This window comes from Megalobrama amblycephala, linkage group LG22 (genome assembly GCF_018812025.1).
Source record: "Megalobrama amblycephala isolate DHTTF-2021 linkage group LG22, ASM1881202v1, whole genome shotgun sequence".
NCBI classification, from domain to species: Eukaryota; Metazoa; Chordata; class Actinopteri; order Cypriniformes; family Xenocyprididae; genus Megalobrama; species Megalobrama amblycephala.
This window is the reverse complement of record NC_063065.1, coordinates 18,266,151-18,293,175: the sequence shown is the minus strand read 5'-3', so window position 1 is coordinate 18,293,175 and position 27,025 is coordinate 18,266,151. Positions and strand designations below refer to the sequence as shown.

General features: G+C 38.1%; 1 protein-coding gene across 1 annotated transcript; it reads left to right on the top strand.

The window, feature by feature from the left end:
• Positions 1 to 271: 271 nt before the first annotated feature.
• On the top strand, positions 272 to 26,944 carry cpa6 (carboxypeptidase A6). The gene is made up of 11 exons (XM_048174082.1): positions 272 to 705; positions 7,402 to 7,477; positions 13,176 to 13,300; positions 16,666 to 16,780; positions 19,347 to 19,448; positions 19,554 to 19,658; positions 22,218 to 22,328; positions 22,514 to 22,604; positions 24,858 to 25,060; positions 26,066 to 26,150; positions 26,331 to 26,944. The coding sequence occupies exons 1-11, from the start codon at positions 593 to 595 to the stop codon at positions 26,519 to 26,521; spliced, it is 1,317 nt and encodes a 438-aa protein (XP_048030039.1). The 5' UTR covers positions 272 to 592; the 3' UTR covers positions 26,522 to 26,944.
• The last annotated feature ends 81 nt before the right edge of the window (positions 26,945 to 27,025 follow it).

The window sequence follows — 27,025 nt, the reverse complement described above, 5'->3', positions numbered from 1 at the left end:
GAGATCCATTGTTTGGAATATCATAGAAACTTGGAGTGGGCTCTTTTTACTTGGGCCACTAAGCATTCACCCTAGCAACGACGACATAGCAACGACGACCCTGAACACCAAAGTAATTTGCACACTAACACGCTAAAACCATTCAGAACACTCAAACCACTCTGTGTGTATGTTTGTAATAAAATAAAAAAAAAGTACAAATCTAGTTACAGTTAATTATGTGTAGCCTATCTTAAAAAGTCAATTAAAAACACAACATTCATGACATCAACCGTGATGAGGCAGAATTCCGCTCTTAATAATCTTCCACTGATCTCACTCCAAACAGGGATTCGGTTCCCAACCCCTCTGACACCCCACGTCACGTGACCACACTTCCAAAAACACTTTAAAAGACTCGGGATACCACCAGAATTCCCACATGAATGATTTCACACTTCTACCTCAAGAAACTGTCCCAGGAGCGGACAAACAGGACAGAAAAGTCACACAGTTCCTTACCCTGGGATGAGTTCCATTCAGCATCCATATGCACAGCGCAGCCTCTGATTAACTGCTGCAGAATCGCCGTTTATTTATATAATATCTAAATATGGCATTGAGAATCACAGGCTTGTCCAGTTCTCTTTTACTCGGATGTGTTATCATTTTAAGCACCGCACTCTATCCTGTCGAGACTTACCTCTACAACAACCGTTACGTCGGGTAAGTGTTTTCATTCATTCATTCATTCAAAGTTTTTAAACTAGAGTTATGAGAGCACTCGTTCAAATATCAAGCGCGCATCGTTGTCTGACTCGCGAACGAATCGTATTGAACAGTTTTAGAGTATTTGTAATTCGCACACTTGGACACATAACATACATAACATAATCAAACACATTGCAATAGTTTTAACTAAATATTTATGTCATTAAATAAAAATAACGTGTAAAAGGCGTCGCGAGGACTTTGTGAATAGGTTTAGTCGGAGTCGGTTGGTTCAAAAAGAATCGTCCGAATGAACCGATTCGCTAAAAATGAATCGGGTTTCTTATTTAGCGAGAATGCAGGGCGTAGGGACGAAGGGGAGTAGGCTTCAAAATAGTTGTGAAGCATTGAAGTGCACTCTGCGCCTCCGCAAATAAAGACTAGAGATCAGTCTGTCTCTTCTTATGTCAACATCGGCTTTATAAAACAAAGCCGTTTCAGGGGGCCAAGATTTTTCCTTTGCTGAAGTTGAAAAGCACAATTGAGTGACATCTTTATGTATGCAGTATACCTCGACAGGTATAAGCACGAAGTGCAAGGGACTTGAAGATCATAATGGATGCAGAATGACAATTTAACGAACACTCTAAAAAAAAAAAAATAAATAAATAAAAAATAAAAAAAAGGAAAAAGTGCTATATAGCACTAAAAGTGGTTCTTGGCTCATAATCATAGGGGAACCACTTTTGGTGCTATGTAGCAGCACCTTTGTCAAATGGTGCTATGTAGAACCCATAAGAGGTGCCATATCGCATTAATTTCTTCAACAAAAATGGTGCTACACAGCACAGTGGTTCTTTCGCTCGTAAAGAACCTTTAAAGGGGCTTACCAGGTTCTTTGTATGGCAGTGGTGCTATATAGCACCTTAACCTCCCCAAAGAACCACTGAAGAACCATACAGTGGCTTAACAAGTTCTGTATATATGGTAGTGGTCCTATATAGCACCTCAGTCATCCCAAAGAACCACTGAAACACCAAGATTTGGTGCTATACAGCACTTAAAGTGGTTCCCCTATGATTACAAGCCAAAGAACCACTTTTAGTACCAAATAGCACCATTTTTTTTTAGAGTGAACATTATGTGTGATCTTTTGTTTATTTTTGGTAGTTTAGCAGGTGATTTGATGATAATGAAAATCAGAGATTCAGGCCTATAAGCAAATTTTAAATTCAATTTCCAATTTCCTGGCAGATAGGCCTATACCTGTACTTATGCTTATTTTTCTTTCAATAAAAGTTATTTCCAGGCCTTAAAAAAGGAAAATTAATTCAATTTTAAAAAGTGAAAAGGCCTTTTAGTGGCCATAAACCGTTTAACTGTGTTAAAAGTCAAAAGTTACTTTTAAAGGAGACAAATGTACTTTTAAGGATATCAGAGAACTTACAAGAAGCATACAATATTGTGTTTCTCCCTTAAAAAAGTAACTAATTGCATTACTTTTTATGGAAAGCAATGCATTACTTTTCAGTTACTTTTTTCTCACCATGGGCTGGGCTTGCTTGTTTGTTTTGTTCCGGGCCCTAAAATTTTAATTCTGTCATAATTTTACTCTCATGCATTCCAAACCAGTATGACTTTATGTGAGAGACTGAAAGCCTCTCAAATAAAAAGGAACCATATATTTTCATTGCATCTATTTCCACATAATGAAATTGAATGGTGAAGTTGTCATTCTGCTTAACATCCCTTTTTGTGTTCCACGGAGAAAAGAAAGTCATATACATGAGAGTGAGTAAATTATGAGAGATTCCTGGTCAATTTGGGGTGAATTTTCATCTTTCCCTTTTAATGAGTGTGGGGTTCTACTGCTTATGACAGTTCTGCTTTCCTTATGTAAAGATAAGATTCAAGTTTCAAATTTAGTTAAAAATTTGCGTACTTTATTTTATTCCCACTTTATACAGATACCTTAATCCATCAGTATGTATCAATGTTAAGTAGTATTTATACTTCAGTTTTTTCATAGCCTCATTTATTAATTATTATTCAAGGCAATGAAGCATAAAAGAGCAAAACAATTCACAAATAGGCGAAAACACTTGTTTTCCACTTGTCAGGGAGTGATATAAATGCTAACTCAGTCAGAGTGAGAACTGGAGAAACAGCTTGTCAAAACAAAGAGAAACAGAGTAATGAAATGTACACTTCCTCCCTGCGGTTCTCTGAAATGTCATAGATATTACAATCTGATCCAATGTGATGTTTCGATCGTTTGTGACTGATCATTTTGATGTTTTTGAGTAGGATGATCTTATGCTTACCAAGGCTGCACTTGATCAGAATGAAATATTCTACTGAAATATAATTACAATTTAAAATAACTGTTTTCTGTTTTATTTTAAAATGGAATTAAAGGGTTAGTTCACCCAAAAATGAAAATTCTGTCATTTATTGCTTACCCTCATGTTGTTCCACACCCGTAAGGTCTTCGTTAATCTTTTGAACACAAATTAAGATATTTTAGTTGAAATCCGATAGCTCCGTGAGGCCTACATAGAGAGCAATGTCACTTCCTCTGTCAAGATCCATAAAGGTACTAAAAACATATTTAAATCGGTTCATGTGAGTACAGTGGTTCAATATTAATATTATAAAGCGACGAGAATATTTTTGGTGAGGCAAAAAAACAAAATAACGACTTATTTAGTGATGACCGATTTCAAAACACTGCTTCAGAAAGCATCGGAGCACAGTGAATCAGTGTGTCGAATCATGAATTGGATCGCGGGTCAAACCGCCAAACTGCTGAAATCACGTGTCTTTGGCGCTCCGAACTGCAGATTCGACACACAGATTCACAATGCTCCGATGCTTTCTGAAGCAGTGTTTTGAAATCGGCCATCACTAAATAAGTCGTTATTTGGGGTTTTTTTGGCGCACCAAAAATATTCTCGTCGATTTATATTATTAATATTGAACTACTGTACTCACATGAACTGATTTAGATGTGTTTTTAGTACCTTTATGGATCTTGACTGAGGAAGTGATCTTGACTGAGGAAGTGGAGGCCTCACTGAGCCATCGGATTTCAACTAAAATATCTTAATTTGTGATCCGAAGATTAACGATGGTCTTACGGGTGTGAAACGACATGAGGGTGAGTAATAAATGACAAAATTTTCATTTTTGGGTGAACTAACCCTTTAAATCTTGTATGAAATCATTCATGCTGATTTGGTGCTCAAGAAAAAAATCTTATTATTATCATATTTTTCCTGGATTCTTTGATGAATATAAAGTTCAAAAGAACAGCTTTTATTGAAATATATATTTTTTGTAACAATGTAAAAGTCTTTTCATTAATTGAATGTGTCCTTAAATTAAAAGTATTCATTTATAAAAAAAAAAAAAAAAAACAACATCTTACTAACCTGAAACTTTTGAATATAGTGTGAATAAATAAATAAATAAATAAATACATTTTCTGATCAGCATGACCAGTGTTAGGGGTAACGCAATACAAGTAACTTGAATTACATAATCAGATTACTTTTTCAAGTAACTAGTAAAGTAACACACTACAACAAAATATCTAAGTTACTTTTTCAAATAAGTAATGTAAGTTTTTGCTGCTCTTTGCTGCTGATCTTCAATGATCTAATTCAACCATACTAATAAGCAAAAATGACTTAGATTAGATTAGATTTAAGAATAAGATTGTTGAACTTCCTTCTCCTGTATCCTATTCTTCTTTAATCCAGAATGAATGGCAGCACAGCTGAAAAGTTTGTTTGAGCTGCGCCCTCTACTGTACAGGCATAAATATGCATTTCCTTCAGCCTGAGGTTGATTCATTTCACTTTAGGTGTGAAAGGGCCTTAACATTTGCCAAAAATATAACTTTTTTGTTGTTATTAAAAAAACAAACAAGCAAGCCCAGCCCAGGTGAGAAAAGGTAACGCAAAAGTAATGTAATGCATTACTTTTCATAAAAAAGTAACTAACGCAATTAGTTACTTTTTTAGGGAGTAATGCAATATTGCAATGCATTACCTTTAAAAGTACATTTAAATTTAAAGCATGACCATATTATTTTCAGGTGTTGCTTACTAAGTTTTTCTTCCCGCAGGTTAAAATTTAAACATTCCATCAGTTAGCATTTTTTACTAGGGTGCTATAAATTCCTGTCCTGTATAGGGTCAGTCATTGTGTTTTTCTCCATTCCATCAGATGGGTGCTTTACATTGGGCTATAAAACGTACCAATCAACGCCTCTTCACGTATGTGAGGGTGTGAAGCCAAGAGGCATAACATCATTCCTCACACATTCACACACCAATGTGTGATTGAGTCGCCAGCTGACATCAGACAGAGAAGGTCCTGGATGAAGTTTCACTATATAATATCAGGGCCAAAGTCAGGAAATAGTAACAACCAACAGGAAACACTAGAACAGACCTAACTGGGGGGTAAATGTCACAAGAAATCCCCTATAGTCAGCAAAATGAATGAGAGCATGAAGCACCCTTGTACCCTGCAGCTGAGGAGGGGTTTATCATTTATTTAAAGCATAAGCAGATATTGCATGACACCACACAATAAAGATTCTGTGGGAAATACCATCCAAGACATAAAATACCACACACAAAGACATTACAGGTGTGGCGTCAAGCACAATTTCCTCTGCTCTTATACCATTAGTGGGAGATGACGTCCTTAATGTTGAACTGAGACCAGTTTTGTGGTTTTCTTGTGTAATGAAAGAGCTGGCATGGAGCTGCTTCGCACAATTACACCACAAAAAAAGGAGAATGTAACCTGGAGCATCAGCGTCACTCAAAGCCTAAAAATAGCAGATTGCTTTTAGTGATGTAATGAGGTCATCTTTGGTGTGTTTTGAACCGTTTCAGAGAAAACAACCCTCAGAGATGCCTTTATATCTCAATAAAACTGTCTGCCATCTCCGTTGCTCTTGGAAATATTATTAATCACCAGTAGGCTACAATTGCTCATACTTAGAGTTAAAGGAGGGTATGTGGAAGAATGTTTGTAACCAAGCAGATCTTGCATAGTATTTTTTTTCCTACTATGGTAGTCAATGGAGGACGAGATCTGCTTGGTTACAAACATTCTTCTTTGTGTACAGCAGAACAAAGAAATGTATACAGGTTTGGAACAACTTGAGGGTGAATAAATGACAGAATTTCATTTTTGGGTGAACTATCCCTTTAAAGGTGCCCTAGATTATGTTTTTAAAAGATGTAATATAAGTCTAAGGTGTCCCCTGAATGTGTCTGTGAAGTTTCAGATCAAAATACCCCATAGATTTTTTTTAATTAATTTTTTTAACTGCCTATTTTGGGGCATCATTATAAACGCGCCGATTTTATGCTGCGGCCCCTTTAAATCCCGTGGTCCACGCCCACAGAGCTTGCGCTTGCCTTGAACAGTGCCTTAACAAAGTTTACACAGCTAATATAACCCTCAAAATGGATCTTTACAAAGTGCTCGTCATGCATGCGGCATGCATGCGTCGGATTATGTGAGTATTGTATACTGTTATATTGTTTACTTCTGATTTTGAATGAGTTTGATAGTGCTCCGTGGCTAACGGGTAATGCTACACTGTTGGAGAGATTTATAAAGAATGAAGTTGTGTTTATGTATTATACAGACGGCAAGTGTTTAAAAATGAAAATAGCGACGGCTCTCTTGTCTCCGTGAATACAGTAATAACCGATGGTAACTTTAACCACATTTAACAGTACATTAGCAACATGCTAACGAAACATTTAGAAAGACAATTTACAAATATCACTAAAATATCATGTTATCATGGATCATGTCAGTTATTATTGCTCCATCTGCCAGTTTTCACTATTGTTCTTGCTTGCTTACCTAGTCTGATGATTTGGTTGTGCACAGATCCAGACGTTAATATTGGCTGCCCTTGTCTAATGCCTTTTATAATGCTGGAAACGTGGGCTGGCATATGCAAATATTGGGGGCGTACGTTACGTTAACGTACGTTAACTGTTACGTAACAGTCGGTGTTATGTTGAGATTCGCCTGTTCTTCGGAGGTCTTTTAAACAAATGAGATTTATATAAAAAGGAGGAAACAGTGGAGTTTGAGACTCACTGTATGTCATTTCCATTTCCAACTCTTGTTATTTAACAATGCCAAGATAAATTCAATTTTTCATTCGAGGGCACCTTTAAGGATTCAAATGAACCCACTAATGCTATTAAACTTTGTGCTACAAACATGAACTGAACCTCAAATCATGCAGCGGTAGACAATATAATGGGCAAAAAAGTCCCATAGACTCACATTGACTGCTATTTTTCACTGATTTCCAGTGATTTTTAATCGGTGTTGAAAACCGTTGTGCTGCTTTGCTGCTTAATATTTTGTTTTTTCAGGACCTTTGAATAGAAAGTTCAAAAGAACAGCATTCATTTAAAATCTTTTGTAAATTATAAATACTTTTACTTTTGATCAATTTGATGCATCCTTGTTGAATAAAAGTATTAATATCTTTAAAAAATAAATTGTTAACTTTTGCACGGTAGCCTATACAAAGCATACTGATTAAATAATCACTGTGAAACAGAAATGGATTGGTTTTAAATAACCATAAAATCATTCACTTGATCAAAAAAATTTACAATTATTTACAATAATTGCATTGCTTTATTTCTGCAGTGATCAAGTTTTCAGAATAATCCCCAGCAGCAACACAGAGGTTCAAGCAGTCAAACAGCTTTTGCAAAACCTGACGGTGAGTCCCTTATTTTCTACAATACTCATGTAACATTAAAAATGTGTAAGGAACCATGGGAAACTGATATCACTGCATAGAAGATGAGTTGTGTTACATGTGAAAGAAAAATAATGTCGATCGAAACCTTTTCTCCTGAAAATGTCATATTTTTTTCTATACTGGGTAAACTATTTTTAGTTTATCACAGAGCTACAGTCCTTATCTCTTTTTTGCACCATCACTTTGTCATTCTCAGCACCAGTGATGCATGAACCTCCTTAGCTTCCTTTAATATACTTCTGAACTGGGCTACCTATACAAACAGTGAACACAAACAAGAGTGAGAAATGTGGTAGGCTACATTAAACTTCATTAAACGTCATCAGTAGCCATTAATTTCCATAAGGTCTGGCTAGTTACGTAGCTAACCTCTCCATAGACAAGCCATTCAAAGTATATGTATTCTTTCTGACTAAAACAGTTGTGCAAGCAACATATACTCTTAAAAATAAAGGTTCTTTATTGGCATCAATGGTTCCCTTTAACGTCTATGGAACCTTTCCATTTCCCAAAAGGTTCTTTATAGTGGAAAATGGTTCTTTAGGTTTTTAAAATGTTCTTTGCGCTAAGGGGAAAAAAATGGTTCTATTAAAGGGATAGTTCACCCAAAAATGATAGCCATACGCATTCGACTTACACCTAAAAAGCATTAACTTCCACAATGTAGTACACAATGCCGTGACGTTATTTTACCTTTTAAAGGTGCCCTAGAATCAAAAATTTAATTTACCTTGGCATAGTTGAATAACAAGAGTTCAGTACATGGAAATGACATACAGTGAGTCTCAAACACTATTGTTTCCTCCTTCTTGTGTAAATCTCATTTGTTTAAAAGACCTCCGAAGAACAGGCAAATCTCAACATAACACCGACTGTTATGTAACAGTCGGGATCATTTATATGTATGACCCCAATATTTGCATATGCCAGCCCATACACAAGGGAAGGCAGTATTAACGTCTGGATCTGTGCACAGCTGAATCAACAGACTTGATGCAGGTAAGCAAGCAAGGACAATAGCGAAAATGGCAGATGGAGCAATAATAACTGACATAATCCATATCATCATGATATTTTTAGTGATATTTGTAAATTGTCTTTCTAAATGTTTCGTTAGCATGTTGCTAATGTACTGTTAAATGTGGTTACCATCGTTTCTTACTGTATTCACGGAGATCAGAACCATGTCGTTATTTTCATTATTAACCACTTGCAGTCTGTATAATTCATAAACACAACCTCATTCTTTATAAATCTCTCCAACAGTGTGTAATGTTAGCTTTAGCCACGGAGCACTATCAAACTCATTCAGAATCAAATGTAAACATCCAAATAAATACCATACTTACATGATCTGATATGCTGCATGACAAACACTTTGTAAAGATCCATTTTGAGGGTTATATTAGCTATGTGAACTTGGGGGCGGGGAGCGCGATCATTTAAAGGGGACACGCACTGAATCGGCGCATATTTAATGATGCCCCAAAATAGGCAGTTAAAAAATTGAATAATAAAAAATCTATGGGGTATTTTGAGCCGAAACTTCACAGACACATTCTGGGGACACCTTAGACTTATATTACATCTTATGAAATCGGGTTCTTGGGCACCTTTAAATGTATCTGCAACCTTTGATGTCACCACTCAGGATAGTCTCTAGTGAAGGGCTTGAGGACATTTCTGCTGTATTTTTTCAAAGCGACATTATCCCTGTTCACAGGCAACATGAAACAGAAACAGGAAAAATAGGCATTTAAGTGTGAACACATGCACCTCAGCTGATTGAAAACAAGATACACTGACATGGTTATTTAAGAAAATAAGCTTATCAACAGCTCTTAATAAAAACATGACTAGTTAGAGTATCACATTTAGTACAAATCAAATTTTATGTCTTAATTTCCTAAATATTTATACTTTATCTTTAAGGAGCTAGATTCAACATTATAGATTTAACATTATTCATGGTTGGTAGAAAAAATACACAAAAGTCAAAACGCCAAATGTAATTTTGCTGTGACTTTAGTACAATAACAATATAAAGGCTGATTATTTAATTTAGATAAAATATAAAGTAATATTATGTTGTCGTAATGCTTTGTTCTCACAGTATAAAGTATGAACACCTGCACTTAATCTTTAAGGAACTATAAAGAGATTTGGAAAATGCGTGTCAATGCTAAGTGTAAAATGATCTCAGAATATCATCTCAAGCTGAACCATGTTGAACTTTACAATGCTTGATGTGGAGAACTCAAGAAACTGGGGTCACTGAACAGAGAGAGGTTTTCAGGTCTGCACTCACACAAAACTGTCTGCAAACTATTATATCAATTTAGTCATTGATAGGCTAGTGTGCAACTTGGCCGGATTTTCAGTTGGCTGATATAAGAAAGGAGTTTTTTTAAAACAGGTGTCCAGAGACCCCTGGGGACCACAGGAGGGTTTGGGGTCTGCAGAGAGAAAAGAAAATATTTCACATTATTATTATTATTATTTATTTTTATTTTATTTTTTTATTATTATATTGATTGTGAAAAGCTCTATAAAAATAAATTAGATAAAAAGATAAACAGAAGTCACAGTCAGTATTTTTAATCATTTGTTTTGGCATTAGTACAATAACATTGTAAAAGCCATTTATTTATTATTTTATTCTCTCAGTATAAATGGGTCTTTATAAATCAAAATATATCTGCCTTTATATACTGTAGGGAGTCCCTCACGAGAGAATAATCATATTTGGGTGTCTTAAAAAAAAAGGCCATCATTCAAGTTCAACATATTCCCGTCCCTTGCAAGCAGTCTCAGCTTTAACACATTTTACCATATTTAAAGGTGCAGTAAGCAATTTCTGAAAAACATTGTTAATATTTGAAATCAACCTACACAAACACACCCCTCCCTTCATTGCTTCTCCCCCAAAATGCACGAACATGCAATGCAAGACTGGATATCTCTTTATCATTGCTGAAGCAAAGCAAAAAGATGTCTTGTCTGATCATGAGCTGCGTCCAAAATTGCGTACTTTTGAGTAGGTACTACATTTGAATTTAAATTTACTTCACGACTGTTGAAAAAGTATGTTCTATATAGTACGAATGCATGTAGTACAAATGAATTTGGACGTACTACATCTGCCATGTTGTTACTGCCACATGACCTACCAGCGTCAGTTACGTCCCATTAACTCCATTCACAAATCTTCTCCCGTGGCCTCATGGGATAGTAAAGTGTCCATCGTATGCGCATTTCAGAATCTCACCAGAAGTAGTAAGTCATCTGGGTACTTTTCGCTTACTGTTTTTCGAATTCTGTGAATTCGGACATAATACTGTTTTTCACATACTATATAGTACACTGTAAAGTTTTTGCACACATATTTTTTAAGTAAAAAAATTGACCTCATTAATTATTCAAGGCCCAGTGCATGATGGGAATTCGATTTTCGATTCCGGACCCAGCAATAACCTTTCTTTTTCCAGTGATATTCCTCTGGCCTTTTCTCTTTTGTAATGTCTCTCAGCCATCTCTCTTTCGACAGTCTTTCTTCAAATCTCCCTCTTGCTCACTCTCTCTCCTCCCCCATCATTAGTGGATACGCCTCCTACTTAGGGCTGGGCGATATATCACATGCGATTGTCACGCGCATTTCGTCAGTAAAGCCAGTAAATCTGACAAGATACGCAATATCGCGTTCATATCGCAGATGAATTGCCTTCGATAATGAACGCGATATTGCATATCTTGTCAGTGAACTACGGCTCTGTCTATTAAATGCCGCTCCATTTGAAAGCAGGTGATGGCGATTTAGCGGTAATCAGGGAACCGGCTTTACTGACGAAATGCGCATGACAATCGCATCCGATATATCGCCCAGCCCTACTCCTACTGCTGATTGGCCCAAATTGCAACAGAAATTAATGCAGAAAAGTCATGTGTACAATCATTACTATCACTAACATTCCTAATGGTTGTATAGTCAGGTGTTTTCTTTTTTTAATCTCATGCTTTTTTTGCATGAAATCTGTTTCAAGATCATACCAGCCACACACCATCACAACAAATGTGTCAAATCTGTTTCAGCTGCCAGGTTTGTGAGCATCTGTTAGGAATGCAGCACAGCAGTGAGGAGTTTTTCTGCCTGCACGTAACCAGCTCTGAGTGGACCTATTTTATGACAGATATCCCTGCTTTTAACCAAGAACCATGCATTGAAGGGTTCTATTTAACAAATACTTGTACGCCAATATAATTCAGAACTGTTTTAGTGCATCATTTTAGGTCTAGAAATTAATTAAAAATAAATAAATAAATAAAAAAACACTGGTGTTAAGATGGGCCACTTGAATAGCTTCTTGAATTTATCTTACTAAATCTTACTACGGCCTGTTGTTGTAGCCAAAGTCAACTGCATATAGTGGCTTGGCAGGCACATAGAGGAGGCTGATGATGCAAATCTGAGGTCATGCTTCAGGGACTAGTATTTGGGCTGCTACAAAGGCTCTGGCATATGTTGGCAATCTAAAGTGGTTTTGTGGATCCACACACAGAAATAGGTTATTCCGGTCAAACACTGTGATCATGTTGGCTCTCTGAAGCTCTGCATGTTTCAAACTCTCTGTGAATGGATTGAGTCAGCAGGTCTCTGATCTACAAATCTTACAGCACTGGGAAAAGCTTTATCAGTAACCTCATGGTTCAAAGATCTAACAATGTGTGATAAACTGCTTGAATTTCAAGGACCTGATTTCTTCGTAAAGATCGCTTTTTCTGTTCATTTCTGTTTGTTTTTGGATTTAATTTGTGTCCATGAACAAGTGTATTTATTTTGTTTGAAGCTAAATGGAACATATGTAATGTTATACTACACATGTTCTTATGTTCACATTGAAATTATGTATGTGGAATAAAGCTAACACTTCATACTATTCAGGCAATTCATACTATTTTACATGTTGGTGAATTTGCATGAATTCATACAATCTCATTTTCTGTTTTTTCGCATGAAAGTTTAGGTATGGACCTTCATGCTTAGTTAAAAAAATAAATAAATAATTCTCCAAATAAAATCATACAAATTCATATGAAAGAATCTCCAGATTCTCAGTTGCAAAATACACCAGTATAATCTCACGTATCTCCTAAAGTTTCACAAGAAATTTCAATAATGTCTCTAAATGTGTTCACATTTGCCGAAAAAACAAATTTGCAATCAAAACTCAAGAGATATGATGTAATTTCTCAAATTCTTACAAGATCAAATTTCCATTCATTTTATAGCTATTGTCAATAACTCTTTATTTTAGCAGAAACATTGAAGACAGTTACTTAAACTTTAATTTGCCCTCCACCATAACTCTCAGATTTCATTCGCATTTTCACATACTCAGTGTTCGATGTGTCATGACCAGTTATGAAATACATGAAAACCAATGTTATTTGATATCAGTGCCATCCAATCTGGTCTGCCAAAATATGAATATAAAAAACTGAGATTTGACAATGCAGTGATGTTTGAGAAGAACATTTCCACGGAAGAAAGAAAGTCATACAGGTTTGGAACAACATGAGGGTGAGTAAATGATGAAAGAATTTTCGCTTAAGCAGCTAAGAACATTCCTGCTTGATTAATCTCAATGATGTTCTGCAGGTGGACCTTTGGCAGCCCAACAGTGCATCTCTGATTCGAGACAACAGCCCAGCAGACATTCATGTCGGACGGAACAAGACGCAATGGCTGAGAAGACATCTTCACCAAGCACACATCCACTATGAGTGAGTTTCTTCTTTCTTTGTTGGAACTATCATTAGGCCAAACTCTTCTCTCATACTCCTGTGGGACAAACATTGGTTTCTAGGGGACACACATTTGCGTTATCTACTCGAATCCATCTGACTTTGATTTGCATGTGCTGAAGGATCCAGAAACTAAAGCATGATTCAGAGTACTCTTTTAACCACTCGCTCCATCAATCATCCAGATCAACAGCAACAATGAAGCTTATCTCATGTGCCACAGCCAGCAACACTTTCATTGTCATTCCTTTTCCCCAGGGAGGCCTTTTCTTTTATATCTTCTCTCCTTCTCATGGCTGATGTATTTGAGCATATTTACAAGCAGAAGTGATACCTCTGAGGCTTCTGGGTAATGGGATAGGTTGAGAGAGAGAGAGAAATGTATGCATCTAGTGCTTTGTTTACTCTAGTTTAAAAAACTCCATCCATGTTTCCTTTGGACTTGACAGGTCATAAAGATAAATCATGACATTCTTATTCTTTTTTCCATATCCTTATCCAAAAAACAAAAACAAAGATGTAATATAATTAATATTGTGTGTTTTCATGTTATACCTTTGTTCTGTTTGTGACTGGATGGTCAATATTGGTGATATATAGAGTCTACCTTTGAACCTTAATGAGGAAGAAAATACAGTAACACTTTACTTAAAGCCTTTATATATAATGCTTTATAGAAGCATTTTTAATGCATTAATTATGCTTTGTAAACACAAGTATGTTAGTTTCATTCTTTAATTTGTTTTGGTTTGGTTCTGTTGTGTTCCTGTTTGCCTGTGTTCCCAATCCTAGTTTGTTTTCATGGTTACTAATTATGTTAGACACCTGTCTCTAGTTCTGTTAATTGGCTATTCTGTGTAAATAAGGCACTCAATTTGTTCAGTTCTGTTTAGTGGTGTTTTCCCTGCCATTGTGTTTGCTCCTGTGATTATCTTCTTTTTTTTTTTTTTGTTACTAATAAAGATAGCTGCATTTAGATCCTTCCTTCTTGTTTTTGCCTGCCCCATCATGAAAGAACATAAGGCCCAGAAATTATGGATAGCATCTAGACAGCAAGTGGAGGACCAGCAACTGGAGTGGTACGTGGAGGAGTTTCTTGACTTATACCATCAAGTTACCTGGAATAGACACATACTGAAAGCATGTTTTTGGGAGAGGCTGGGTGATGCTTTATATGTATTCCTCTCACCCAGAAAGGACAGTACAACCCTGGTCCGTGACATTGTGTTCTCTGGTTGAGTGGTTTGACTTTTCATTGTTGAGGAGATTGAAGAGGACTACTCCATTAAATCCATTGACTACATCTACTCCAGTCCTCCCCAAGCCAGCGTCCAAGTTCTCCACGGGCCCAAAGTCAATGACTGCCATGGACCCAGGGCCAGAGTCAGAGATGATGCCTGCCCCAGAGTACCCCTGGAATTATTAGTGGAGTTGGATACTGAGGAGTGGCTTATTGACTGGGATTTGGCAGAGCCAGTTCTCACCCTTGTTCCCACTTATGAACCTCTTCCTCTGGTCATCCCATCTGCCTGGCTGGATGTCCTGGTCCCATCTGAAGTCCTCCCTCCTCCACTGGTGCCATCCAACCTTCAGTCTATTTCATTGTCCAGCACCAAGTCTGTTTCATCGCCCAGTACCACCCAGCCTCCTACTCCCTCCATCTCTGCCAATCTCATCCAGTTCCTCAGCCCCACCTCTGCTGGCTCCCCTCAGCCCTTCGGCTCCTTCTTCGATGGCTCCGCTCGACTGCTCAGATCAGCCTTGGACATCTCAGTCTCCAGCTTCGCCTTGGTGTGGTGATCCCCTGGCTACGCCTTGGGCCCCCAAGTGCGTTGTTTCACCTCGGCTGGTTGACCAGTCGTGTGGAGCCTTGGCTCTTCCCTCCTCACAGCTCCACCAGGCTCCCTCGTCCCTCCGGCTTTGCTTAGGTCAGCTGTCGCTCTGCCTACACACACAGACTTCCAGGCCTCCGGCTGCGCCTCATCCATCCACTCATTCGGCTCCATCCAGCTCAATCCGGCTCCTCCTTTCCTCCAGCTCAACACCATGGCTCCACCTTTGCCTTGGTCTTCAGCTCTCCTGGCTTCACCACTGGTGGTCGGATCTTGGAGTCCTCCCTGGCTCCTCCCATCATCGGTTCCACCATGGGCCTTCACCTGTTTGTACTCTGGATCAATAGCTGTCTCCTCCCTCCATCATATCTTCCATGTTGGTTTCATCTGTCAACCCCTCCTTGGTCACACACCTGTCCAGCTCCACGTCCTGCTCCAGAGCCCCCACCCTCCCTCCTCTTTTGGACTTTTAGTTACAGCAGAAGGATTCACCTTTTGTGCCGTTATGTCATAAATATGTTAGTTTCATTGTGTTTTGGTTTGGTTCTGTTCCTGTTTGCATGTGTTCCCCATCCTAGTTTGTTTCCAAGGTTACTGATTTTGTTAAGCACTTGTCTCTAGTTCTGTTGATTTGCTATCCTGTGTATATAAGGCTCTCAGTTTGTTCAGTTTTGTTTGCTCTTGTAATTTCTGCTATTTGGGTTAATTATCTTTGTTTTGTTTTTTGTTTTGTTTTTAATAAAGCCTATCGTGACCGAACCTTATAATGCATTGCATGGTCTCATGAATAATTGTAACCACATTATAATACTTATGTTATGCCTTTAGAATGTATAATGCATTAAAAAACAAATGACAAACAAGTAATTTCAGATGTAACAAGGAATCTGCAAAAATTATAATGCATTTTAACATAGGTTACAATTATTTATAAAAATATAATGCATTATACATAAAGACTTTAAAGTGTTACCAAAAATACTTAATTTTTTTTCTGACGTTTGAGGCATAAACATTTTAATTGTCAATAGTATTCAAATCTTACTAACATAAGTAAACAGGTGCGGTCAGCTGGTCATTATTGTAAAATAAACCCTAATAGGATGATCATGGTCTTGATGCAAAAAACTTTACATTACATTATTTTTACAAATACATTATTTTTACAAATAAACTACAGTAACTAAGTGTAAAACAAGTAGTCAATGTATTAAAAAATAAATATACTTGCATAATATTCAAACAAGTAAATAAAACAGAAAAATTGCATAGAAAAAATGGGGAAAAGCTTTAATCTAAATTCATCGAATGGTCTTACTGTCTAATTAATTGCATATTATGTATATTTTTTTAAAAAATGTGTTCATTGCTTTCTTAAACTTGAGCGTTAGATGCAGAAATGATTGTGTATATATAAGTATCTGAGCAACCCTGAAAACTGACATTAAATGGTTTGATACACAGTGCATGTGCTTTCAACATCCCCTCCCTGACACCCCACTGTCTCCACAGGGTGCTCATTTCCAATCTCCAAACTGAAATTGAGAAACAGACCGGATACCGTTCCTCCAGGAAGCGCAGATCAGAATTGCAGTATGACTATGAAGTGTACCATCCTTTGGAAGAGGTGAGTGCATGGGTGAAAGTTAATGCACATGGTAATTTGTTTGTAGTAAGATGAAGAAGACAGAGATCAAATAGTTTTTTTCCCTGTCTGCCACTCTATCTTCTTCTCAAAAGGAGCTTGATTTTCACAGGCTAACAGACTCTGATTGAGAAGTGCATTTGTATTCAGTTGTAACCCATGTGCACAAGAAAAACAGATCTCTGGAGGTTTGCTTCAGGGCCCTAACCCATCATTAAACCTTTACTCACAGGTCTTCTCCTTCAGATCCAAGTGCCAGGCATTCAACTGAAGGCATGGCTATACAATTCCAGCTCTGTGATTGTGATCCAGCTCTTGACTCATGACAAGATGATTAATAGGAAACCCTTCACAGTAAATGAGGGCTGGATTACATTCACTTTTTATGGATGTAATGGATGTAATTCCTCTAGTACCCCTGTAAAGAAAACAGAATGCATCAATTAACATTTAAAATCTAGAGTTTAGCTTTTACATATTAAGACAAACAAGTCAAGACACAACAAACCTTTTTATTCAAAAGAAAAAACTGTAACAAGGGCTCCAGTACTACAGGTTCCATTTCAAGGGAACTCGCACTGCGTTGTATGGCGACACTTTGGGGAACGCCTTCGGTGTGCAAGTGTCTGAAGCACGTGTGAAACTAGTCCAATCAAATCCTCCTGTGGTCCCAGGGGAAACTGTTGTCTCTCAGAGCAATGTATGTCCCCTGGGTCCAGAATTTGGGAGCAGACATCCTGTCGAGGCAGGGGCTGAGGCCCGGAGAAAGAAGATTCCACCCCGAGATGGTGGAGTCAATATGGGGGAGGTTTGACTCGGCTGAAATGGATCTATTTGCATCTCAAAAGATGACCCACTGTCCACTGTGTTTCTCTCTGGCCCCGCTGGGGCTGGACGCCAAGGTACAGAGGTGGCCGAGGCTGCGTCTGTACACATTTCCCCTGATCGCTCTGCTCCTGGCAGTTCTCGAGAGGATCCATTGGGACAGGGTCGGTCTGTTCCTGGTAGCCCCTTTCTGGCCAGCCCAAGTATAGTTCTCGGTTATCATATCACTCCTGGCAGTCCCTCTGTGGGATATCCCCCTCAGCAAGGACCTGCTTTCCTAGGCCAGGGGCACAATATATCACCCCCAACCAGAGCTGTGGAAACTATGGGTCTGGCCCCTGAGGGGGCTCAGTTTCTAGAGACTATACTCAACTCTAGAGTTGTCCATGAGGAAACTGTACGGCCTAAAGTGGAATGTTTTCACCTCTTGGTGTAGAGAGCATGGGTTGGACCCAGTTAACTGCCCAGTGGCTTCAGTGTTGGAGTTCCTCTAAGACTGCTTCTCTGCTGGTCTTACCCCATCCACTCTTAAGGTGTACATGCCTTTTCACGTTCCAGGGAGACATCAGCTGGTCGTACAGTTCCTCTGTGGAGCATGGAGGATGAGGCCTGCGACTCATACCAGAGTCCCAGCCTGGGATCTGGCTGTGGTTCTCGAGGGATTATTCCTGGGGTTATCAAGCGCTTTCCATTTCTCCTCCCTACTTGGAATTTGTTCCTGGGAGGGTTAAAATCTATATTGCATCCTCGACCAGGCTATGTGCCTAAAGTGCCTTCTAATATGGCTCGGTCTATGATCCTTCAAGCCTTCCATACTCTACCGCATGTGTCTGCGGAACAAGAGAGACTTCACTTACTTTGCCCTGTGCGGGCCTTAGAGTTATGTTCAGAGGTCTTCTCACTGGAGGAAGTTAGACCAGTAACTAGTATGCTTTGGGTCACCCAGGAAGGGATCCCCAGCCTCCAGGCAAACAATCAGCAACTGGATTGTTGAGGCGATTTCCTTGCCCTACCAGGTGCGCAGTATGCCTTCACCTCTGGCTGTAAGGGCTCATTCTACCAGAAGCATGATGTCTTCTAAACCCCTGCTCTCGGGGGTCTCCCTGCAGGAGATATTTGATGCTGCGGGCTGGACCACGCGTTAATGAGGTTTTATAGTCTGCACCTTCCTTCTGCGCCAGGCACACAGGTGCTCTCATCCTAAGCTGTGCCTGGACAATTTCAAACTAGGACAAGCATTACTTGGCATGGCACAGTGGGCATTGTGTTCCCCAAAGTATCATCATACAACGCAACGCAAGTTCCCTCGAAAGGGAATGTCTCGGGTTACGACTGTAACCCTTGTTCCCTGAGAAGGGAACGAGATGCTGCATTCCTTTGCCACACCTTTGTATGCCTGAGAGTGACTTGCTTACACCTATCAGAAACTGACGCTATTGTGTACCAGCATCCCTTTGTAGCTTCCGTGTACGCTGTCACATGCCACATTACTAGTTACGTCATGACGCAGCACCAATCAGGATTGGACTTGTTTCACACATGCTTCAGATGCTTGCACAGCAAAGGCGGCATACGAAGCAGCGTCTCGTTCCCTTTTTAGGGAACAAGGCTTATAGTCGTAACCTATAACTTTACCACACTAATTTAATAATTAATTCACAACAATACAAGCTGCATGTTGATCAGGAGGATGTGGGTCAAATCTTTTCACCCTTTTCCACAGATCCAGAGTTGGATGTTTGAGATTAACCGGACCCACCCGCACCTGGTGGACCTGTTTTCGATTGGTCAGTCCTATGAAGGACGACCCCTCTATGTGCTCCAGGTAAAAGCTGAAGGGAAAGATGGCTAAAATTATGACCATACTGTTTAAAAACACAGACAGACATTCTGACATACTAGAAGGTGTTCTCTGCCCCTCTTCTGTCAGTTAGGAAAGAGAACACGTCCCTTTAAGAAGGCAGTGTGGATAGACTGTGGAGTGCATGCAAGAGAATGGATTGGTCCTGCTTTCTGCCAGTGGTTTGTTAAAGAGGTATGTGCTGTGTTGTTCTTTCTGTTTGCCACTGTTCACTTCATGCTGAGATTTAAAGGTCCCGTTTTTCGTGGTTTTTTGAAGCTTTGATTGTGTTTATAGTGTGCAATATAACATGTGTTCATGTTTCGCGTGTAAAAAAAACACAGTATTTTTCACATAATTTACTTATCTGTATACCGCTGTTTCCACTGTCATAAAAACGGGCTGATGACTTCCTTGTTCTATGAAGTCCTTCCTTCAGAAATACGTAACGAGTTCTGATTGTGCCAGCGGTTCCTGTGTTGTGATTCGACAGCAGCTTCTGCTCCATCTTTCAAGAATAATCTTTGTGCGAATCCGGCATTAAACTGATTGAGATTGAGGAAGCTGTCCTCAGCAAAATGTGCTGCACATAGTTTTACATGTGGATTATAATTTTCGGGAACCGAGTTAAACATAAATTGTAACCATTGATCTCTAAGTACAGCGTCCCTGGGAAGGCCAAACAAAGGTGATTGGACTGTGGGATGAAAATAACAGCGTTCGGCGACAAACACACTCTACAAACGCAGCTCTTGCTCTTCTCTGTGGGAGCGCAACAAGACCACGCCCCCTTTTTTTGTGTATTCCTGTGGGCGGAGGTTAGTCAAAAAACTGTTTTAGTGACGTCATTAAAGAAGGAAGTAGAGGGATGTAGTCCAAACTGGCCGTTCGATGTAGGCGACTTCTGTTAAATAAAATATCTCGCTTGGCATTGAACTTTGAGCTTTAAAATTTTACAGATTTTATTTATACTCTAACAACAACATTACACACTAACTAAAGTTTGAAACATGGGATCACGAAGAACGGGACCTTTAAATCACCGCTAAGCAAAAACAACAAATTGCTTATGCATATTATACAATGAGGTCCATTAACAATTCTATTATTTGCATTTAAAAATGAACATGAAGCATTAATTAATTTAAAGCTTTTATATTTCAAAATCCTAAAATATTGTACGTCAGGTTTAAATTAGATTTTGCATTCCAAATTTTCAATGTAGTCTCAGACTCTTGGACAAGAATCCAAAGATTCTGATTAAAGATTATTTTATGCCTATTGCTAAAAGACGAAACGAAACGTGTTTTTATAACGTTCAAGATTTTTATTGTTCTGTTTATTTGTGAGCTGGTGTATTCTGGATCTGTTTAATTCATTGAGTCTCTAAATTCCTCCAAAATTAATCTGTATAATACATCAGAGCCTCCCCTGAGCTCATCTCATAAACTAATATCAAAGAGTGCCTTTAGTTAGGTGATCTCCTTTTACGCTAATCTGGGGGTCGCAAATAAACAGACACAATATCAGATCAGCAGCTAACAATGAGTGATACAAATATAGAATTAGATATAGATAAAAAAGAGACAGTTGTAATACCTTCAGTATACCACTATGAGGCAGAACTACTGTATGACAGAGTCCTAAAGCTGACTGACCCTGAAGTGAATGTTATTACAGCTCTATAGTTCTCCTCAATCCACCAGCACTCATGATTTTTCACTTTCTGCTGTTGAATTAGGCTTTACACATAGTAACACTGCATCTAAATTAAACCAATGTAACATTATACATATTGTACAAGACCAAAGGGAGCTTTTAATTATTGAGTAAGTGAATCATAGTTGTCAGTATAGTTCACGCAAACATAGCAGCAGATGTATGTTCAAAGCATACTAAAATACTACTTTTACTATTGCTTTTTACTGGTTCATTTTATTAAGGATTATTTGATGAATAGAAAGTTCAAAAGAACAGCATTTATATTGTCATATTTGATCAATATAATGCATGCTTGCTAAAATAAAGTATTAATACAAAAAAATACTAACCCAAACTTCTGAATGATAGTGTAGTGACTTTACAGAACTTTACAGAATACTGTACTTTCTTACTTACTGTACTTAATACTCTAGATACATAATATAAAATAGTATACTGTACTTACTTAAAATACTGTACCCAATATGCAATGCACTCAATTTTACCTTCCATTTTCAATGTGTTGAATTAAACAGAAGAAACATCCTGACTAATTATTTGATTAGGGGACTACCATAAGTTAGGACAATAATTTATACAACATAGTTATTTTTATTTTTAAGATGATAACCGGACGCCACTCTTACTTAAATATGCATGAGGTCTTATGACAACAGTGAAATATTTATTATGGTATACTGAAATATTAGAAAGTAAGAAAAAGTATACTGCACAGTGTACAGTATATATGCCTGCAGTCCATTCCAAACTATATGGGGGTTAAAGGTCAAGGAGGAACATTTTAATTTTAGTTCACACACACACACACACACACACACACACACACACACACACACACACACACACACACACACATCTATTTAATGGAAGAATGGCCTATTTATATGGACTATGATTAGAAGAACTGCACGCTCACTGCTGTGTCCTTGTTCAGAGTATTTTGCTGTATTGGAGTTTATCTGTGGGGAAAACGAGACACACGTTTCCTGTATCTCTTGAAGTCTGTCACGATTCCATTCACTGTGAACGCAGGCACTGAACTCCTATCAACACGACTCCAGCATGAGACGACTGATGAATCAGCTCAATTTCTACATTATGCCAGTCTTCAACGTAGACGGTTACCATTACAGCTGGAAGACGGTACCTATCTGTTTGTCATATGCCTAGATCTCGACGTCTCTTCTGTGATGTATGCTGAGCTTACTGAAATGAATTGTTAGCAGCTCTGTGCTGTTAAACATGCAGCATGTCTTGCCTTTCTATAAGGTTATAAGGCCGCTAGACATAATGGAGTTAAATATCTGTGGTTTCTCTCTCTCTCTTAGGACCGTTTTTGGCGGAAAACACGGTCAAAGATTCCAAAGTATCATTGTCGAGGAGTGGATGCCAACCGAAATTGGAAAGTCAAATGGTGCGGTAAGTTATTTAACCTGATATTCAGAAGAATCAGAAGCTCCAGTCCAAATTAAAGAGCCCTGGTGTTCATACAGGAAATAAAAAAGCATTCCAGAGTATGTAAACACCACAGTCCTTTGCTAATGAAGATTAAAAATGTATCAACAGAATGACATATTTACACCAAGCACTATCCTGTATTTGAATTTCCCTATGCAATACATAAGGAAATTAAGATGTTAGAGTCTATGTTTGTGTGTGTGGTTGCATGCAACTTTCTTAATCATGCTGTTTGACGATGGTCTACTAGCACTTCAGATACGAGCTGATGCTTTGGTTTTTAGTTTAAATGCATTTATTAAAGGTGCTACAGAGGATCTTTTCGTCGACTGAGAAACCAAAGACTTTTAGTGAGTTTTTGAAATAAGCGCATGCGTAAGAACAACCCCCCTCCTTCACAACTCATTTCGAGGGAACGCCTCCCAAAACTCGTGCAGGAGTATTGGAACATGGGTTTTTACCACCGGCATTCGCTGTGTCGTGTTAGTGGATTCATTATGTCGGACTCACCGCAGGTAACTCATAATCTGCAGTTGTTACTCCTGTCTCCTGACAAAAACATTGCATGTGGCGCCTGTGGAGTGTGGAAAGTTACTGGAGTGCACAGCCGCTCACATCTCTCACAAGGAACGTCATGGCAGTGATTGACAAGCCAGAGGGCCAATTGTTTACGCGATGATCGCGTAAACGATTGGCTGATGTTTTTAAGGCCCTACCTCGTGCACAGATGATGTATATTAATATTATTCCTTTCAGTGCACCTAATAAATAGTCTTTTATCAGTTAGTAAAGACAGTTTCAAGTAATATTGCAAAAATGTATAAAACAAAACATCCTCTGTAGCACCTTTAATATGATAATACTAACAACAAATCTTTTGATGTGAGCCTAAGATATCCATCAACTGATGACAAACTCAGACTGAAAAGATGAAAATATCAATATACTAGTTGGTTACTAGAATCTGTTGTGTTTGGAAGCTGTATAACTATATTATATATTATATGTTATATTTATTAGTTTTTGTCAATGTTACTCAAGGCATCAAATCATATATTGTTAATATGGCATCAGATTTTATCTAATGGCATCAATAATAATATTTTAGTTGCAGATAATGTATTAAAACCAAAAATTAAAACATTTGCTAGATTTTATGTTAAGTTAAAACGTTTTATATAATAATGTAAATTTTATGAATGATATTGACCTTTTTGTTTGCCATGTAAATAGCCATGATGCTAGCATGGTGTAAAAACAAACAAACAAACATACAAACATTAATTGTATGTAAAGTGTTAATAACAACACATCTTTGCTGGTCTTAAATCAGCACTTAAAGGATTAGTTCACTTTCAAATGAAAATTAGCACAAGCTTTACTCACCCTCAAGCCATCCTAGGTGTATATGACTCTTCTTTTTTCTTCTTTCTGATGAACATAATAGGAGAAATATTAATAAATATCCTGACGCATCTGAGCCTCATAATTGCAGTGAATGGGACCAGTGAGTTTGAGCTGAAGAAAGTGTCTCCATCCACATCCATACATCATTAACGTGTACTCCACATGGCTCCGGGGGTTAATAAAGTAAAATATCTGAGTTATGAAGTAAAATATCCAGCTTACGCCAAACTGCCTTCCGTATTCAAGTTACAAAGAAAGTGTAAATTGGTGTCGCGTCAGTTACACTTTTTCCTTTTACAGTTTTACACTTACTTGAACGCGGAAGGCAGTCTGGCGGAAGCTAGATATTTTACTTCCTAATTTGTTTAAATATGGATATTTTTTTACACAAATGCATGAACTAATCCTTTAACCATTACTAACCAGCACTGACCAGCTTTCAAAGTGATATAAGTTCAGCAGGGTTGTTTTTTTTGTTTGTTTTATAACATGAAAACATGTTTAGAGCAGATTTAGTACACTTTTTTTTGATTTTCTCAGACTTTTAAGTTTTTACAGTCTAGTTCTAATACAGTATGTATGTCTGAAGGTCAAAGGAATAATACTCGCACAAAAATGTTCACTCTTAAGTCGCTGGTAGATAATACCTGACACCAAGATAGAAAATACCCTACACAAGTGTAGAATGACCATGAGTCAGCAAAATGCCAAAGGAGGAAAGTAATAGTCATCTACGACCGCAGACTTGGACAAGAAAAGGCAAAAATGAATTTGTTTTGCACTTGCTGTCTTTGCTATCTCTGATAGATGAGGGTGCATCCCTGCACCCCTGCGATGACACATACTGCGGACCCTTCCCTGAGTCAGAGCCTGAGGTCAAAGCTGTTGCCAAGTTTCTACGCAAACACAGGAAACGGGTCAAGGCCTACATCTCGATTCACGCCTATGCTCAGATGCTCCTCTATCCATATTCCTACAAATATGCCACTATACCAAACTTCAACTGTGTAGTGAGTGGTTTCTGTCTTCAGACAGTTAATCTTGAATTTGTCCTTGGGTGGGTTTCAGAGCAACTTCAGAGCAAACAGTTCTTTTTACTGAATCAAAAATAAACAAATCAATTTGTAAGCAAATGACTCCTATGAACAGGTTCTTTTCACTCTGAATCAAACCAGTGTAGTCTGTCTAATTCATGAAAGTATGACTGTTTCATTTAATGAAAATCCAAAAAACAGGAGTTACCAGTTGAAAGGAATAGTTCACACAAAAATGAAGATTCGGTCATCATTTACTCCCCTTCAAGATGTTCCAAACCTGTATGAATTTCTTTGTTCTGCTGTACACAAAGGAAGATATTTGGAAGAATGTCTGTAACCAAACAGATCTCGCCCCCCATTGACTACCATAGTATTTTTTTTTCCCTACTATGGAATCAGTGCAGGGTGAGATCTTCCTTCCTTTCACCAGAAAATTGCTCTATGTTTCCATATTTTCCATATTACCCCATTCATTTACTATAGCAGTCATTTTTTTAAGAATAAAAAAGATCAAGTAACATGTTCCTACAGCAAATGCCACAAAAGAAACCCAAGTTCATACCATTCCGATAAAAATTTAATTCCAAACATAAAATGTTTTGAGCTAAAATTAGGGAAGACCACAAATAGGGTTAAGTCATGTCGGTCTCAAAACAAATCAAGTTTTTCCACTATATAATATCTCCACACTGATTAAACACTGCAAACCATAATTTGCACCCTGGAGTTGTCAAAGCGATTCAGCCTTTAAACAAGATAGAACTCAATATCTTCTACCAGAGGGCAAAACATTAAACTTCTCATTAAGAATATGGAATGGCTGAGATATTATTTCATTTTTCGGCCTTGCCTCTGTACAGTTTGCTCGTATATCGACTGGATGGCTGTTAGCCCACACAATCTTTTGACTACACTTACCACCAAGCATCCTTAATGATGGACTGGATGAATACTTGAACCTCTTCTGTTCCCCCTCAGGAATCAGCAGCCCAGAATGCAGTGAGCGCTCTGTATTCGGCTTATGGAGTGAGATACAGATACGGCCCTGCCTCCACCACGCTTTGTAAGTCAGGCATTGGGTCTTTTTTTCAGTCAATGACATATAGCTACTGCATATATGAGTCATCAGCTCTCTGTAAGCCCTCTCGGTTAGACGCCAATCTGTTTTCTGACTCATGACTATTTCTATATCAACAACAGTCAAATGTCCAGATGTGATGTAATGTGTTTCTTTAACTTGCAGATGTGAGTTCTGGAAGCTCAATAGACTGGGCCTATAAGAACGGGATCCCGTATGCCTTTGCCTTTGAGTTGCGTGATACAGGATACTACGGCTTCTTGTTGCCGGAAGCCCTGATTAATCCCACCTGCACAGAGACAATGAGAGCAATAAAGACCATCGCCTCAGGCCTGCTGAAGAAGTGCACCAAATGAAACTTTTTACTTGACTTTCACACTTTGTCTCATATCTTCTCTCCATCGATTTCACAGTTTAGCCCATAAGCCATAGCAATATCTACTAGCTATGTACAAAAGTGCCTGCGTTTTACAAAACTTTTTTTTTTTTAATTAGAAACTAAGACTTATTTATTTTATAAACTACTTTTATAAACTCTACAATATGGAAGCAAAGTCCCTTTCAAGGAAAGTCTGTTCACTCGGCGGCCATGTTTGCAACGCCTCCGGGCAGCTATTTCGGGCATCCAAGACCAAGTGCTATCTATTTGAATGAGGGAATCCTAAAATCTCAAAAACTGCTTGTCGAACTCACAATTAAAGGATTAGTTCACTTTCAAATTAAAATTTACTGAAAATTTACTCACCCCATATCATCCAAGATGTCCATGTCCTTCTTTCTTCAGTCGAAAAGAAATTAAGGTTTTTGATGAAAACATTACAAGATTATTCTCCATATAGTGGACTTCAATGGGCACCAAA

Bases quoted from the DNA above. Each gene is read 5' to 3' on its own strand.
- cpa6 (XM_048174082.1), top strand. From the start codon at position 593: ATGGCATTGAGAATCACAGGCTTGTCCAGTTCTCTTTTACTCGGATGT. The intron at 7,478-13,175 runs GTGAGTCCCTTA...GATGTTCTGCAG, and splicing joins AGCTTTTGCAAAACCTGACG to GTGGACCTTTGGCAGCCCAA. The intron at 25,061-26,065 runs GTGAGTGGTTTC...GTTCCCCCTCAG, and splicing joins TACCAAACTTCAACTGTGTA to GAATCAGCAGCCCAGAATGC.